The following is a 15,842-nucleotide window of genomic DNA, read 5'->3' as shown; positions in this document are numbered from 1 at the left end:
TTCATATAATCAATGCAGAGGTATAGACAGAAGCACCCCCAGGAGGTAATACATAATTTTTAACTGCGCAAGATTGCATCCCTCCCTGAGGGATGTGGTTTTGATCCATTTTTAGGAAAAACTCTAAGGGAAAGATATACATCAGCAGAGACAGGAATTTGCTATTGAGGTGGTCTTTGGTTAGTAATTTTTTTCAAGAGGTCGCCCCCATAAGAATCTGTTATTACCATTACACTGAAACAGACTTAACAGAAGGTCACTGCTGTACAACCACATCAGCTTTATCACTGATAGTATAGGTGTATAACTAAAAAAAAGCTAAAATATATCCACTGATTCAGCCCCCACTGTAAAGTTGACCTCTAAGATCTCAGACATTTGCCAAGACTCAGCAGAGGGATGACTTTCAGGTCCAAATATAACACTACAATCAGAGGAAGAAGCAAAAGGACATTTGAGGAATATACTCTCCTAGCTATTATTTCAGGGGCTTTTAAAATGTTACTAGTTATGGGAGCAGCTTATCTAGACAAATTTTCAAAGCTCTCTTTATATGATGAACCTCCTCCTTCAAAGAAAAAAAAATATATGGAGAGGATTCAATATCTCAAATTTCCTGGATGTAAAATACATCATTCGTTTACTTACTCACTGTAAACTGATTTTATTAAGGGGACACGGACTCAGTCTGAAGCTTTCAAATCCCACTCTACAACTGTCAAATAATATTTCCACATTTTTCTGCAGGTTGTCTGTAAGAAAAAAAATCTCATGCATCTCATCTGCCTCCTCTTTAATTATTCATTTTTGCTATGAAACCTACGAGATTTTTCCATATGATAAATAAAGAACAAAATAAATGGCAAACAAAAACTTCATTTACAGCTATTGAAACTGTTACCTCCCAGTGATCATTGTTGTGAAAAATTGAGTGATATTTTATAGTTTAATACTCGTCTCCTACAATGAGTCCATTAGTATGAGCCATAATATAGCATTTTCTCATATTTTTAATGTTACAGTGTCATCATGTTGTTTAAGTATAAACTGTTGTATTCCTAGCACCAAGCAAAACAGCAAATTAGTTTATAATCACTCCTACAAACCTGTTCAGACAATAGAACAGATTTTGGGAGAGCTTTTCCAACATCTAGAATCTTGCCTTGCACTGCTGTTTAGCTCATGAGCAAAAGTCTTGTAATGGTTTTAAGTGTGAGTGTTTCACAATAATTATTACATATACAGTTTAAAAAATCCTCAGTAGACTAAGAAATGTTTGCTAATAGAAGCAAGAACTAGACTCGAGGAAGTCATTTGCCTCAATTCTTTATTTTTAGAAGTACTTTCAGTATTTACATTCAGTAGTAACCAACAGACTAGCATTGTTTATTTCAAAAAGTTAACAAAAAAAAAATTATGATGAAAAAATGTCACTCATGATGAAATAAACCACATGAGCTGGAAAAAATAGGAATATTACTTCCGTGTGCTATTCAGACTACTCATTGAATTTTTCTTTGGCTTTTGTATATAAGATGAAGTTGAAAATGCCTATAACATGAACATAAAATTTAATAATCTATTAATATCTAAAAATACTTCAAGATTTTTTTTATTTTGCTATTTCCAAAAATAGCTGACTGATTCTGAACATTTTGTATAGCTAAATAACAGCTGTTCTAGAATATGGCATTGTTATAGGCAGTAATATGCAGTGGTCCTTCTGGTATTAAACAAAATAATGAAAATAAAAATTATATGGCTCCATTTTAAAAATCTTTTCTTTTTCTCTAAAGTTCAGGTTTTATTTCATATCTGTGAAGCACAATATCTTAAGTCTCCTGTGGTAGCTAAGCTCATTTTTTTCAGCCTCTACAAAAGATGTTTTTCAGAATAAACCCAGAAAAAAATGTGATGAAGCTAATGTCATTACAAAAGGAGGATGGGAAATATATATTGTCCTTAAATTGCATAGCAGAAAAGCACATCTAATGATGTAAAGCAAAAACTGGAAAGTCAAAACTGGGATGAGATGAGCACTGTCCATAATGGTCCACTGACATAATGGTCATCCTCCTAATTTCTCACATTTTAGCCGTTTACATCTCATCATAGACTTGTCATAGAATGATAGAATGGCTTGGGTTGGAAGTGACCTTAAAAATCATCTGACTCCAACCCTCCTGACATTGGCAAGGACACCACCCACTAGATAAGGTTGCCCTGAGCTCACTCTGGCCTGGCCTGGAACATCTCCAGGAACGGGGCATCCACAACTTCTCCGGGAACCTGTGCCAGTGCCTCATTACCCTTACAGTGAAGAATTTATTCCTTTCCTCTATTCTAAATCTATCCTTTTAATTTAAGACCATTCACCCTTCTCTTATCATTATTTACTCAAATAAAGGATCCTTCTCCATCCTTTTTATAAAACCCCTTCAAGTACTGAAAGGCCACAATGAGGTCTCCTTGGAGCCTTCTCTTCTCCAGGCTGAACATCCCCAACTCCCTCAGCCTTTCCTCATGGGAGAGGTGCTCTGATCATCTTCATAGCCCTCCTCTGGACTAGCTCTAAAAGGTCTATATTTTTCTTTTTCTGGGGGCCCCAAACCTGGACACAGGTGAGGCCTCACAAGGGCAGAATAGAAGTTGACAGTGACCTCCTTTGACCTGATCACCACTCCTCTGCTGATGCAGCCCAAGAGGCAGTTGGCCTGCTGGGCTGCAAGCACACACTGCTGGCTCGTGTCAAGCCTTTCATCCACCAGAACCCTCCAAGTCCTTCTCTGCAGGGCTGCTCTCAATGAGTTCTTCTCCCAGTCTGTATTCCTGTCTGGGATTACCCTGGCTCAGATTCAGTGCCTTGCACCCGGAAGCAAGTGCAAGAACCATCACACCTTCTTCTCCAATATTAGGCAAGGGTCCTGACTGCCCTGCCTTCCTGCAGTCCCCACAGGTCAGTTCCATGGGCTACTGTGAGAGTGAAGGGTAAAGGCTCATCTAAAGGCATCTAAAGTTAAAGGCTCATCTGTGCTCATCTAACCTATTAATGAACAGGAGTGGCATAGATAGAATGAAAGGTTAATTCTTTTCTCATCTGTTTCCAGGGTATGCAGGATGCCTTTTGTCTTCTGCAATCTAACCTTTCAGTATATTGTGTACTGTAATAGTGCGGGACAAAATATGCAAGAAATTGGATTATTTACTCATTACAGATGAGCTTTTCTGGATTTTCCAGTGTTCTGGAAAGGTAAACCTATTCATGGAAACTGTACTTTTATTTTCCTAATGTGTTTTTGAACCAAAATGAAAAGGAGATTAACACAGCCTTCATATGCACAGTGTGCAGCAGTGTAACAAGATGACACAATATTACTCTTCCTCTTTCCTTATTTAAACTTATAACTTCTCTCAGATACAGTTATATATGCTCTTGGTATCTCTGGCAGATGTTCTGGTGTGAATGATGCAATTAAGAATCCAAAATTCCCATTGCTTCCAGATGCTTATTTTCTAAATATTCAGTCAGTGGAAATATATTTACTTTCCACTCTGTGGTGTCTAGCAGTTAGCACACCTTCTGGGTTCCATTTTACAAAATTTCCACAGTTAATCTGACACATGCCAATGCATTTTAGATGAATGTTAAGCATCAGTAATCTTTTTTTTTTTTTTTTTTTTTCAACTGGTAGTAAATTTACATAACATAACAAAACCACACAAAGCTTTGAATATGGATTTTATTTTCCTTTCAAAATGAAAATCCTTTCATTTTGTTGTTCATAGATACAATGTTTTCTGTTGTCATTTTTTAAAAACTCAACTTTGGCTTTGCATAACCTTTCAGCTTACTGAAGGGTTTAATGCTGTTTCTAGTCTTTTCTATGATTCATGCTACAATTCACTGAAACTAAACTGTAGTCTTACCTGCTTTAACCCTGTTCCCCTCTCACTGGACACATACATAGACCTGGATTCAAATACTGGGTTCAGAACAATTCTGGCCTTCCAAGTAACTCAGACAGCCTCCTTTGAGCCCTAACTCTCCTCTCACACATAGTCCTGGAGCACAGACTCAGCCAAAGCAATTCTTACAACTTGCACCTGAAAATCCAATGGTATAATGAACCCAAGATTTGTGTTGGACTTAACAGAATGCTTTTCTCTGGCATATCTTTTCCACAGCTCCTCAGAATAACCTATGCATTCAGCTTTATACTTCAGTCATTCAAGGACACTTGATATTGAAGCCACAAGTATTTTGCAAAAAGAATTCTAAGCCTATTGCATTTACTTGAGAACAATTTTAGTACAAGAGTTATACAAATCTATGGGGAAAAAAAAGAACAAGACAGACTTGGCAGCTCCTGCCTCAGCCTCCTCATCACTACAGACAGAAATCTTGCTCAGCCTAGCAAAAGAAAGCTGCATAAAGCAGACTGCTCTTTTATGATTTTCCTGCTTTCTGTCATCTAAACCCCAAGCCAGCCTCCATTCTCCAGTCAGTATGCTGTAGCTTTGTTCCCACCTATGTGGAGAAGTAAGTTTTTCTCAGTCGAAGTCACCTCTGTGTCAAGAGGTGACCTTCCAATTGAGCTGTGAAGGTAACATTTCATTATTATCTCTCTGAAAATTTCAATATTTCTTCCTGTATTTCTGTGTATTTTAGCTCAACAAGGAGATATGAAGCATATGACAAATCTAGGTTTTACAACAAACGCTTTCCCACCTTATCTTATGCAGATATAAGCAGACCCATCACAGACCAAATTTCATTGGCTTCTGACCTGTAACACATGACTCCATTTGAAAGGTGGAAATAAAATAAGATCTTTACAATTTTATTTGGACATTATGACTGTAACAGAAGGAAACTTTTTAGGCAGATAAAAGAAGAGCATCCAAACAGAGACCTCCTGCTAAGAGACATTCCAAAATTTCCAGACTGTTTACAATAGTTTGCAGGCTCATTGATTTCTGGGAAGTATTCACACCTAGACTAAAGGTTTAAACTCCTTCTTTGTGAAAGAGATGAGCTCTGAAAGGTGTTTCAGAGAACCTAAGTGAGATGTTTAAAAGCAGATATGAATAATTCTCCAAGTCTTCAGTTATGTTTGAAAAGCACATAATTTTTTGCAAAGCTATCATAAACAAATGAAAAGCATTTTTAAAACACTGAAATTGTCTACATCAGCTATTTCTTCAGTGAAGACCTTGCATTTTTCTCTATCATCCAAGTCTCCTATCTTTGCATTCATATGCTTGCACATATGAATGCATACAGACACAGGCTTTGCTGCTTTGGAGCTGTTCATTTGTGCAGCTTTGGCTCAGATCAATCCCCTGATCTTTTACAAATCTCAGCTACAGTGAAGACTGCCGCAGTGAGCATTAAAATAGTAAATCTGTCCCAATCCCCCAAAGAACAAAACTAAAGAAATTGTAGCCGGAGGAAACTTTATAAATTGCAACCCAGAAACACATAAAGGATTTTTCTCCTGTTATTCCCCAGAATAGCTGACTGATTCTGAACATTTTCTTGGCACTTGCATGACTAAAGAACAGCTGTTCTAAAATATGACATTGTACAAGCAATCACTTAATGCTGCTATAGTGTAAATTCAGTGAAGAGTGTCAGGAGAGAAGGGCATAATCTTTAGATATCATCAGCAGAAAATTAATGCAGATGAAAGTTAGATTAACATACCCCCAGATGCTATAGAAGTAATCTCCATGTGGGACAAAACTTTCCAAGCACAAACCTCCTAACCTCAGTATGTGAAATCCTCCGAGTAGGATAACAGGTGTGTGCAATAGATATGTATGGGGTAGTCATCACTGCGTGTACGGAATGCAAGTTGAAAATCTGAGGAGTAGTGCAGGAGACCATAAGACTAGACTTGAATTCAAAGGTAGAATATATAGCTATATACAGGACATATATATATATATATATATATATATACAGCTGTCCTGGTATATAGCTATATATATAGATAGATAGATATAGATATAGATATATAGTTATATACTAGGACAGCTGTAGCTGTCACAGAATCACAGAATTGTCTAGGTTGGAAGGGACCTCAAGATCATTGAGTCCAACCTCTGACCTAACACTAACAAGTCCTCCACTAAACCATATCACTAAGTTCAACATCTAAACATCTTTTAAAGACCTCCAGGGATGGTGACTCCACCACTTCCCTGGGCAGCCCATTCCATTGCCTCACAACCCTCTCAGTAAAGAAGTTCTTCCTAATATCTAGCCTAAAACACCCATGGTTCAACTTTAGCCCATTTCTCTTCATCTTGTCACCAGGCACGTGGGAGAATAGACCAACCCCCACTTCGCTACAGCCTCCTTTAATGTACTTATAAAGAGCAATAAGGTTGCCCCTGAGCCTCCTTTTCTCCAAGCTGAACAAACCCAGCTCCCCTAGCTGCTCCTCATAGGACTTGTTCTCCAGACCCCTCACCAGCTTCGTCGCCCTTCTTTGGACTCTTTCAAGCACCTCAATGTCCTTCCTGTAGTGAGAGACCCAAAACTGAACACAGTACTCGAGGTGCGGCCTCACCAGAGCTGAGTACATGGGGACAATCACTTCCCTAGCCCTGCTGGCCACACTGTTTGTTAATGCAAGCCAGAATGCTGTTGGCCTCCTTGGCCACCTGAGCACACCACTGGATCATATTCAGCCAACTATGCACCCATACTCCCAGTGTTTACTGTCCTAGTAAAACAAGATAAATTTAATAAAGACTACTATCTAGGGGCCTAAAAATGTCTTTCATACTATTTTTGTGGTCAAAACTCTGGCAAAACACAGTCCATCAAAACTGTGGCATGCAAATGTAAGCATGATGTTTTCTTAAGTAAAAGATAAATTTAGCAGAATGCTTAGTATACATAACAAATCAGCAGGATTAGTTTGAAACCAAGAATATGAAACTGGAAAAGTAGATCATATTCCAGTATTAGGAAAAGAGTAATATTTACCCATGATAGGACAAGTAATAGACAGGTACCTATCAGTGTTTTTCCAGTTCTGACATTCTCCAGTATTTTCCTAACACATACACACAAAAAAAAAAAAAAAAAAAAAAAAAAAAAAAAAAAAAAGGGAAAGACTTGTCTCCCAAAATCAGGTAAAAAAATATATGACTGGTGGACTAGATACCCAAGGGAAGATAACATTAGAATTAAATGAAAGGGCTGAAAAATGTTAAAAAGTCTGGTATTTCTAACTGTAAAATCAACGAAGTATGTAACTTTTACAAGATTATAATCTTTTGTGCAATCCTCTCCTTCCCACTGTAACACAAAATCTGAATGTATTTATGGAAAAGATTCTGGGTACTCACTCATGGATATCCAATAAAAAAATTGACACTGGGATTACAAAATCAGGCCCAAAATAAAGAACCCCAATGCACTTCCTTTTCACTTGTCTCAGAAAAGCATCAAGAATCCATGACACTAACTAAATATAAACAGGAGAAAAAAAAAATGTTCAGTATAAAAGCAAATGCATGATATCTCTTTGAAACTCTCCAACTTCTCTATCCATGGCTACCTCAAGGACAGTCAACTATATTTCTAAAGATGGTAGTGGAAAAGGAGACAAAAATAAAGGCAGCCATTTACTGTGATGGAACTGGTAACATAGAGAATAAATAGGTATAATTTTGCTATTGCCATGACTTCTGTACGTACGTCCCCATGAACCATCAAAACTATTGGTATCTTGATGATCAGAGAAAATTATTTTTTTTTATACCATGGCAGAAGGCCGAGGAGTACTATCTACGGAATTCTAACAGATACTATATTAACATTTTAGATTGTAATGACGGATACTGATACAAAAGTGTTTGACTGACAGTGTTTTATTTTATCTTCAAGCAAATGGCAATTTTGGGATCAGGTTCCGATCCTGATATAACTGAAAGTTTCAATTAATGCTGAAGCCAGATAAGAACATCTAATAGCCTTCTTCCCCACGTCTGCTAAAATGACTATCATACTCCTTTGTTTCTATATTTAAACATTAATTACACTCAGAATTAAGTTAGTGAAAGATGCGGACAAAGCATTCTCATTTAAGAGAATCTATCTCTGGGACAAACTTCCACGAGAGATAAGATTATCTATGTTTGAGCACATTTAGCAAATATGACAAAAGATTTTCATAAAGCAGGACTGACAGGTCAACAATAGAGGAATGGATGCCTCCATCTAATATTTTGACAGACCCCACTGACATTTTTCAGCCTCACCTGATAGCTCCTAATGCATCCACACACATCTCCGCATACTTGCAACTTCCCTCATCTAAAAATTCTGTTTTCTCTCACCTAATTCCAGTCAAGAACCTGGAGAACAACTTTTCTATCCTTTGATAGGCCCACACATCAAGACACATGTTGGATACATACAATTTACCCATGGGATCAGATCCCTCACAAAATGCTATAGTACAGGCACTTCCAAAAAGTGTAAACTGAGAGACATGGTACTGCTGCTGCCAATCCTTTCTATTAGAGCCCATAACATGGAACTGGGAGATCTGCATTCAGTGCACCCCTTAGCTCAAAAATGTTCAAACTGCACTTCTTATGCCCCCAGAGAATGCCATTACATCCAATAGGGCTCCTTCAGGAAGGAACATGTGGCTATCTTGTTCTTACTTAGCTGGAAGGAGGGATATCTGTGACCTGGATATGTCCTCCGCAGTAGATATTGCTTTTAAAATTCAATGCAAACACACTATTTCTGCATTATCAATACTGCCTTCTACACAGTGTAAAATCCTCAACAGAAAGGATATAGGTACATTAATACTAAATCAGTATAGCCTCATGATTAAGATACTTCTATAAAAAGATAAAAATTTGAATACTTCAGAGGACTCCCACATTTCAATTAGGGCTATTCTTATCTAGACATTGAGACTCTAAATACTAGGAATATAGATCTTAAATACCAGAAAGACAGGCAACCCCCTATTTTGTCTAATTAAAGCAAGATAGACAGCATTATATAGCTGCAATGTGCTGCAGGTATTCACCCAAGATTCTGAACATCACTGCCAAAAACCTGCACTGTCTGAACTCAATAACAAGACACCAGAGTAAAGGACTGATAAAGGACAAAGTCTGCTTTCCTGAATTACTGTTACCTCCTCTGTGATTATCAACAGTAGAAACAGTTATACATATTCTGCAGTATTGCAGTTTACATAATATTCAAGAACTTTTGATATGATTTTGCATACAAAATGTAACCAGATCAAAGTCACAGGTCTATGGTGGGTCTTTTTTCATAGAATACTCTAAAACTTCAGCAGAACTTTGAATTCAAAGTCATTAGTAATAAATAAATAAATAAATAAATACTTTAAAGCAGAGAATACTCAGTGGTGCTGATTAAAGCTCAACAGATTAAAAAAAAAAAAAAAAAAAAAGCTTATAAACAAATTTGCCCTTAGTCTGACAGATTATTTTCTCCAAGTCTGCCCTCAGAGCAGAAACCTTTAATACAGTCACATGTGGCTCCTTAAGTACCTTTATTTCCATCACCTCAAAAGTCTAGCTATTTGTTTGTTCTTTGATTTCAGCCATCCTCAAGTCTTTGTTCCTTCTGTAGACATTCTGCACACTGGTCTCTTTTCTTTCCTACCTGACCACACATGTCTTCTGGAGCCTTCCTCCCAGCCCACTCAAGGAAGTTTCATTTGGCCTGTAGCAAGTAGTCAGCAAAAGGCAGTGTCTTCTGCTCTGCTGCTTCAGATTTAAACATACAGCAAACAGCAAAGCAGGAAGAAAAATAAGCAGAACTAATCATCTGTGTTCAGAATCATCTCCACTTATGCATCATCTTTAGTGAACTACAAATGCACATTTACATGTGTCTATAATATAGAGTACATAGAGTATATAAAGGTACATTTACTTATGTCTATAATATATGATACTTCTGATGGTTAGGTGTTGTCCAGGGAGCCCAGTGTGTGCAAGACAGTACTAGACTTCAAACACTGACATTTGTGCTAAACGTGTATTAGTGTTAGTTACACAAGAGCGATGAGATGAATGTCAGTCAATGGATAACTGTAAAGAGAAAGTTTAGCTAGAAGAAAATGTACTGCAAGGATCAGATGGTCAATTGTATCTTTAAGGTGCAATTCACAACACTAAGAGTTTGCAAAGTATTGCACAAGATTCACCATCATGCCTCAAGTCCCTCACACTTTTTTGTGATACAAGGAAACAATAAATATGACATAAATCACTGATTAAGCCACCTAGAAAGCTGTCCTAAATCACCAATGAATTTTAACCTTTGTGCAGGATCAAATACAAGGGCACCAAGGCAATGCACACAGACCATTACTGTACTTTTTAACAAAGTGCTATATTATCTCTCCTCAGAACAGATCAATTCCACAGTCCAGGGGTCAGGCAGAGTCAGGAGACTGTCACATGCTGATTCAGCGCAGTGTTAGCATTATTGCACTCCCTAAGAGAACCCCACTGAGTGCTAGAAGCCAAAAGAACAAACCTGCCTTGCCCTATTTACCTTCAGGGGCCACAAGTCCTTCCAGTGGCTCTCCAGAACCAGTCATAGTTCTGCCCATACTGTTTGTTCTAAGGTATCACATTTGATCATTTTTTCATTCCTATGAGGCTTTGTTCCCTAAAAAAAAAAAACATTTACATTCACAATGCAAAATACATGTGGTATTTCCGTTAGCCTGTATGGAGCCTTATTCAGGGCTTGCAACACTGTGGTTCATTTTCCTAATAGAAAACATGACAAATCTAGATAGAAGACTTAAAAGCTCTTCCAGAGCAAACAGTAATGATGAATTATCCTAAGAATATGAAACACTTGAGGCCAATAATTACAATTAATCTTCATTTCTAACTCAGTTCCATAAAAATTCAGAATTTTCATCCAGTTCCTTGGGATTTCCCAGACTGTCCTGCACTCCTGCACTTTTTATTTGTATTCTTTTCACAACCTAATAGAAAGGGAACTGGTGATCAGACAAAAGGATGACAGCTAATGGAAGTCCAGCCATGTCAAAAAACACATCTTGAAAGTACGCCGCTGCTACCATTTTATATAGTCATTACTGTCCCCAAACCCCAGGCACATCCATAGCACAGGCTATATCTTACATCACAACATTGGTGTCAGTAGTACTTCTGCCCCAGCAAGACAACCGAGAAAGGCAGACTCTCACAGGAAAGGTAATCTAACTTAGAACAAAAATCTTCTGACTGAACTATCCTGCTATTATTTCAGTATGGGTGGAGAGAATGCCAGACCATGGCCTCAAAGAAGGTCCAAACTGGCCTTATTCACTTCGATGGGGCAGTGTTTTAAACAGAATGCTGTCTTTTAAACAGAAGCTTCTATTGACCAGCTTACTGGTGTTGAAGGCAGCAATTTGAGTACAATGTCACAGTTTTGCATCTTACTCATGTCCAAAGCTTGTTCTTGCCATTATTTTTAGCAGCATCAGTGGCTCACTAGCTCCTTTCACCAGTACAGAAATTTGGGGCTTCAGAAAAGCTACACCACTTAAGAGAGAAAACGAGACTCATTTTCTCCAAGACATTCCCTCAAACTTCTACCTAATTTAATGCAAATCCACAGACAAGTAGGAGCAACAATTCTGCATCACAAACTATAAGGAGTTTAGTTTGTTTTAACTACATGACAAACATCAGATAAATAATTTCAGCTTCTAATTGAAACATTTTAAATGAAAATAAATTATCTTGCAGTTTCATTTAGTAAGTTCAAAAATACTCAGTTACATTATTTATCCACCTGGAGTGGTTTCTGGTTACTTTTTTTTTTCCCTATGCAGGTAGGCATTCATGATTAGCTATATTTTTGAATAAATGTTAGTTTTGTCCAGGGATGTAAAACTTAATATTAAGTTTATTGTTTGCTATTTTGACAATTATTTAACTATGGTCAGATATAAAACATGCTTAATTTATTTTATTATTTTGTGGTATTATCAAACTAGAAGACTTAGTAATCACAAAAAGCTCAAAGAAATTCCAATTCTGAGAGAGCTTTTATTTTTAAGTTAGAAACTGTGTCTCACAGCAGCTTCTTGTCTACAAAGGAGTGCATACAAAGAGTATACTTCTTTCTCCAAAGGACCGCTCCTACACCTGAAACCTTAAAGCAGGTTGTGATACAACCATCACCAAATCATTTCATGTTCCCCATGACAGAAAGAGCAAGCAGGCAGTGAAGCTGAACAGATGCCTGCCTGCCATATCTGTCAGTGAACATGATATGTTTGCACAGGTTTATTTGTTTTCCAAGGGCTAGCAATGAGTAGGAGGATCAGGATCACTCTTATAATATAATACCCTTATGGATTTCTTGAGGTAAAAATCTTTCAGCCACCCTCAAGGTATATCAGTTTTCAGGCTCATAACCTTGACAACATCCTTTTGTATACTGATATTCCACGCTTTACTTGTCTTCTGCACAGCTACTGCATCACAAATGTATCTGGTACTGCAAGCTGATTCATAGACACACTTGCTCAGGTAAGGCACACATCTCCATACTGTCAAAGACCCTAGTACAATGAAAAGAAAAAAGTAGAATTCCTGCCTCTTTACAGAATACAGGATTAAAAAAAAAAAAAAAAAAAAAAGGCTTTGTGTTTTGTTTTGAACATCATGAGTGCTTATTTCTTTTAGCTCTTAGTCTTTCTGTCCAGGCTGAAGGACCTTTAACAATCAGCAAAGACAACATGGGAACAGGACTGTCTGTAAGACAGTCTTCTCAAAAGAAAAAAGGGTGTACTTGCTACCCACTCACCTGACACTAAAAAGCTGTAATCTGAAATCCCAGACTGCAGTTTTGGTGGTTGCAGCCTCAACCTCCTAGCCTGGTTCCCTATCCCCTTATTGAGCCTCTGTTTTTCTTGCTACTGGCCTGGAACTACTTGTTTGTACCACATCCTTGAAATAAGCCCAACAAGCCTGTCAGAGTCAGCTGAAGTCTGTCTGGAGAGCAGAATGCTCATTAAACATTTTTTCACACACTGATGATCTTTTTTTTTCCTCTCTTTTCTCTAGTCTTCAGAAAAAGAGATGGGTTTAAGAGCTGGTGCAACTGATGCATAATATGACTAAGTCAATAGGAAAGTAAAGATTTTTTTAAATGTAGATTATTGATCTGTAAAATTGTAAGGGCTCCTTCAAAGTCATTAGGGTTTGTCATGTCAATATATTAGTAAGGACTTCTATAAATAAAGATTAATGATGCTAGGGATAATTATTTCTGATGAAACTCACACATTTCTCAGTATGTGGACACTGGGCAAAGGAGAATAGTGCCAAGTTCTCCTTGACTGCACCTTAGCTCCTTTTCTGTTTCTAGAGCAGGAGGAAGATTTCCTTTGGCCCAATGGAAGTTAAACTCCCAGTCTTGTTGACAATCAGTGATAGTTGAGTTGCCTATCTCTGATTTGTGCTTTAAAAGAATAATACACTCAAATACCTTGACTGTAGCTGCTTTGATTATCTTTCTTTAGAAATCAAAAAGCCTATACCCATATCAAAGACAAAATAAATTCGAATCCATGCTGAGATATCTTGGCTCTTTTCCAATTGAAAACCAAACTGGCAAGCTAGAGCACAAATCCACATTCTAGTCCAGAGAGAGAAAAAAGGCTGAGAAAAGGTGTCAGCATGGTTCCTCTTTGGCATGATGCCTATCTCTGGTGGCCTGCAGGACTGCATCAGAAATCTGTTTTGACTGTAGCCAAATCATAACTCACAAAACACTTTGCAGAAAGTTCCTCTGCATCCTGAAGTCTTTAAACAGTGAGGTATTTTGAAGAAAAATATCTTCACATAGCAGAAAAATATCTAGCAGCTAGATATATGAAATACCTGCTCACAAAAATTCTCTCATCAAAGGGAGCATTATAAAATGAAGTCAGATAAAATGTTTTGCTTCATTAGAATCATTCTGTAATATTTAACTCCTGAGCTCTTAGTAAAACGTATGTCCCACTCTTCCTTTTCTTGAGTTGTTAGAGTTTATTCTGGTCTTGAATAAGATGATGAACAGTAAACAGTCACTATATGAACATGAGAAGTAGACTGCAAAATCACATTATACTGCAGATCACATTTCTAGCTCTATTGGCATACAAGTTGTTCATGAATCCAGAGACCCTGTTTCTTGCATTAGGGGTTCACAGCCACACCAACAAAAATAAATAAATAAATATATTACAATTATTTTTAAACAGGTACTTGTCCTGCCCTTGTGTGTATACATTGTAAGGGCTGGAACAACCAGGAGGAAACAAACTTCACATTGTCAAAGTTTAGTTCTAGTTTTTGTTACAGTGTTAGGAATGAAGCACAGGAGATAGACAACACTGGAAAACGATGATCTGTTATTCATGATGAAAAAAGCACATTTAACACACAGTGTCCATGGAGTTAACCTTGGCAGATAACTGCATACAGTATCAGTATACATGTTTCTAAGGTTCTTTCCAGGAATTCCTCAGGGGCATATATAGGTATTATCTAACATATCTATTTTTATGATAGAAGCATATTTTATCATTTGATTTCTTGACTTTACTGTCTTCTTTTACTATCTTTTCAACTGTACCATCATTAGAAAGTGACCAAGAAGATGCTGAAGATGATGAAGCAAGAGAATGCTGAAAATGGTTCTGAAATACTTAAATTAAAAAAAAAAAAAAAAGTGATAAAAGTCTATCAATTGAAAACCTCCTCCCTTAGATACTGATTTGTGAACCAATGCCAGGACATACAAATATACACTAGGAAAAAAAAAGTGGCCCACAAACCAAACACCTCTGAATTTGTTGACAGAAACTTCAGATACAACAGTATAGTTAAAAAAAATCTCTTACCTTTATGATGATTTGCCCCAGATGCTAATTTCCCCCATAGAGTTACAACAAATATTATAATTAGCAGCTTTCCTTTTGTTGCTTTCTGTAAGTATCTCTTATTCATCCTGCAAACAAAAATACACAAAAATAAGTATTTCTCTTAAGAATTCTTTTCTTTTTTCCTTAAATTAAGGAGAATTCAATAATTTTTTAAAATTTTCTGGTTGATATCCTCTAAGTCTTATATTCTGCTTAGCTCTAAATAAGCTATGTCATATACAACATCAGTACAACCTCTCTCCCTGGTTCATCAGCATTTCTCTACCCTGGTCAGTACCAGGAGGATTCAAAGCCTCCACGCATCAGATTTATACCCATACAGAAGCAGTTGTAGCTATGCAATAGATTTCCCTGAAAAGTGCAGTTCCACTGGTGCATTTGGGCCAGTCATAGCCAATCAGGTGCCCATGTGCAGTGGAATCTTTAGCTTTTGGCATTGCAGCTCTCTTTGGATTCTGCCCATGAGTCACAAGGAGAAAACAGATTTGAATAAACCTCCAACATTTATACCAATGGGTCCACAGGAGAAATCCTGTTAGGAAGGTGTTAGTAGTTTGGAAATACAAATAGGCAGATTTGGAAATACAGGGCAGATTCTCTAGTCTCTCTCCTATCTGTCCAGGGGTAATGAAAGAATTTGAGTTACTGCACCCACAGAAATTGCACACAGCTACCTTCAGTAATATTTTCACTGTGCCAGCAGGCTACTGTAGTGGTTCAAGTACATGGTAACATGGCTTATTTCTCAGTAACCTCCTTCAAAGACAAAATACCTCTCCACCTGCCAAGAAGACAAGTTCAAGAACACAGGCTCTGGTGCTTAAGGATTACAGCTCTGCAGAGAGTGGC

General features: G+C 37.4%; 1 protein-coding gene across 1 annotated transcript in view; it reads right to left on the bottom strand.

Annotated features, from left to right (window-relative positions):
- TAFA2 (TAFA chemokine like family member 2) overlaps positions 1 to 15,057 on the bottom strand; it is a gene marked incomplete at both ends in the record, with an annotated part of 44,910 nt that extends 29,853 nt beyond the window's left edge. Inside the window, one exon of the mRNA XM_084306122.1 lies at positions 14,952 to 15,057. Coding sequence (XP_084162248.1) covers positions 14,952 to 15,057 — 106 coding nt within the window. The remainder of the gene's footprint in view (positions 1 to 14,951) is intronic.
- Positions 15,058 to 15,842: the final 785 nt, after the last annotated feature.

Source organism: Netta rufina (assembly GCF_964035555.1).
Source record: "Netta rufina genome assembly, chromosome: 1".
NCBI classification, from domain to species: domain Eukaryota; kingdom Metazoa; phylum Chordata; class Aves; order Anseriformes; family Anatidae; genus Netta; species Netta rufina.
The sequence above is the reverse complement of the archived record's forward strand: the minus strand, read 5'-3'. Positions and strand labels throughout refer to the sequence as shown.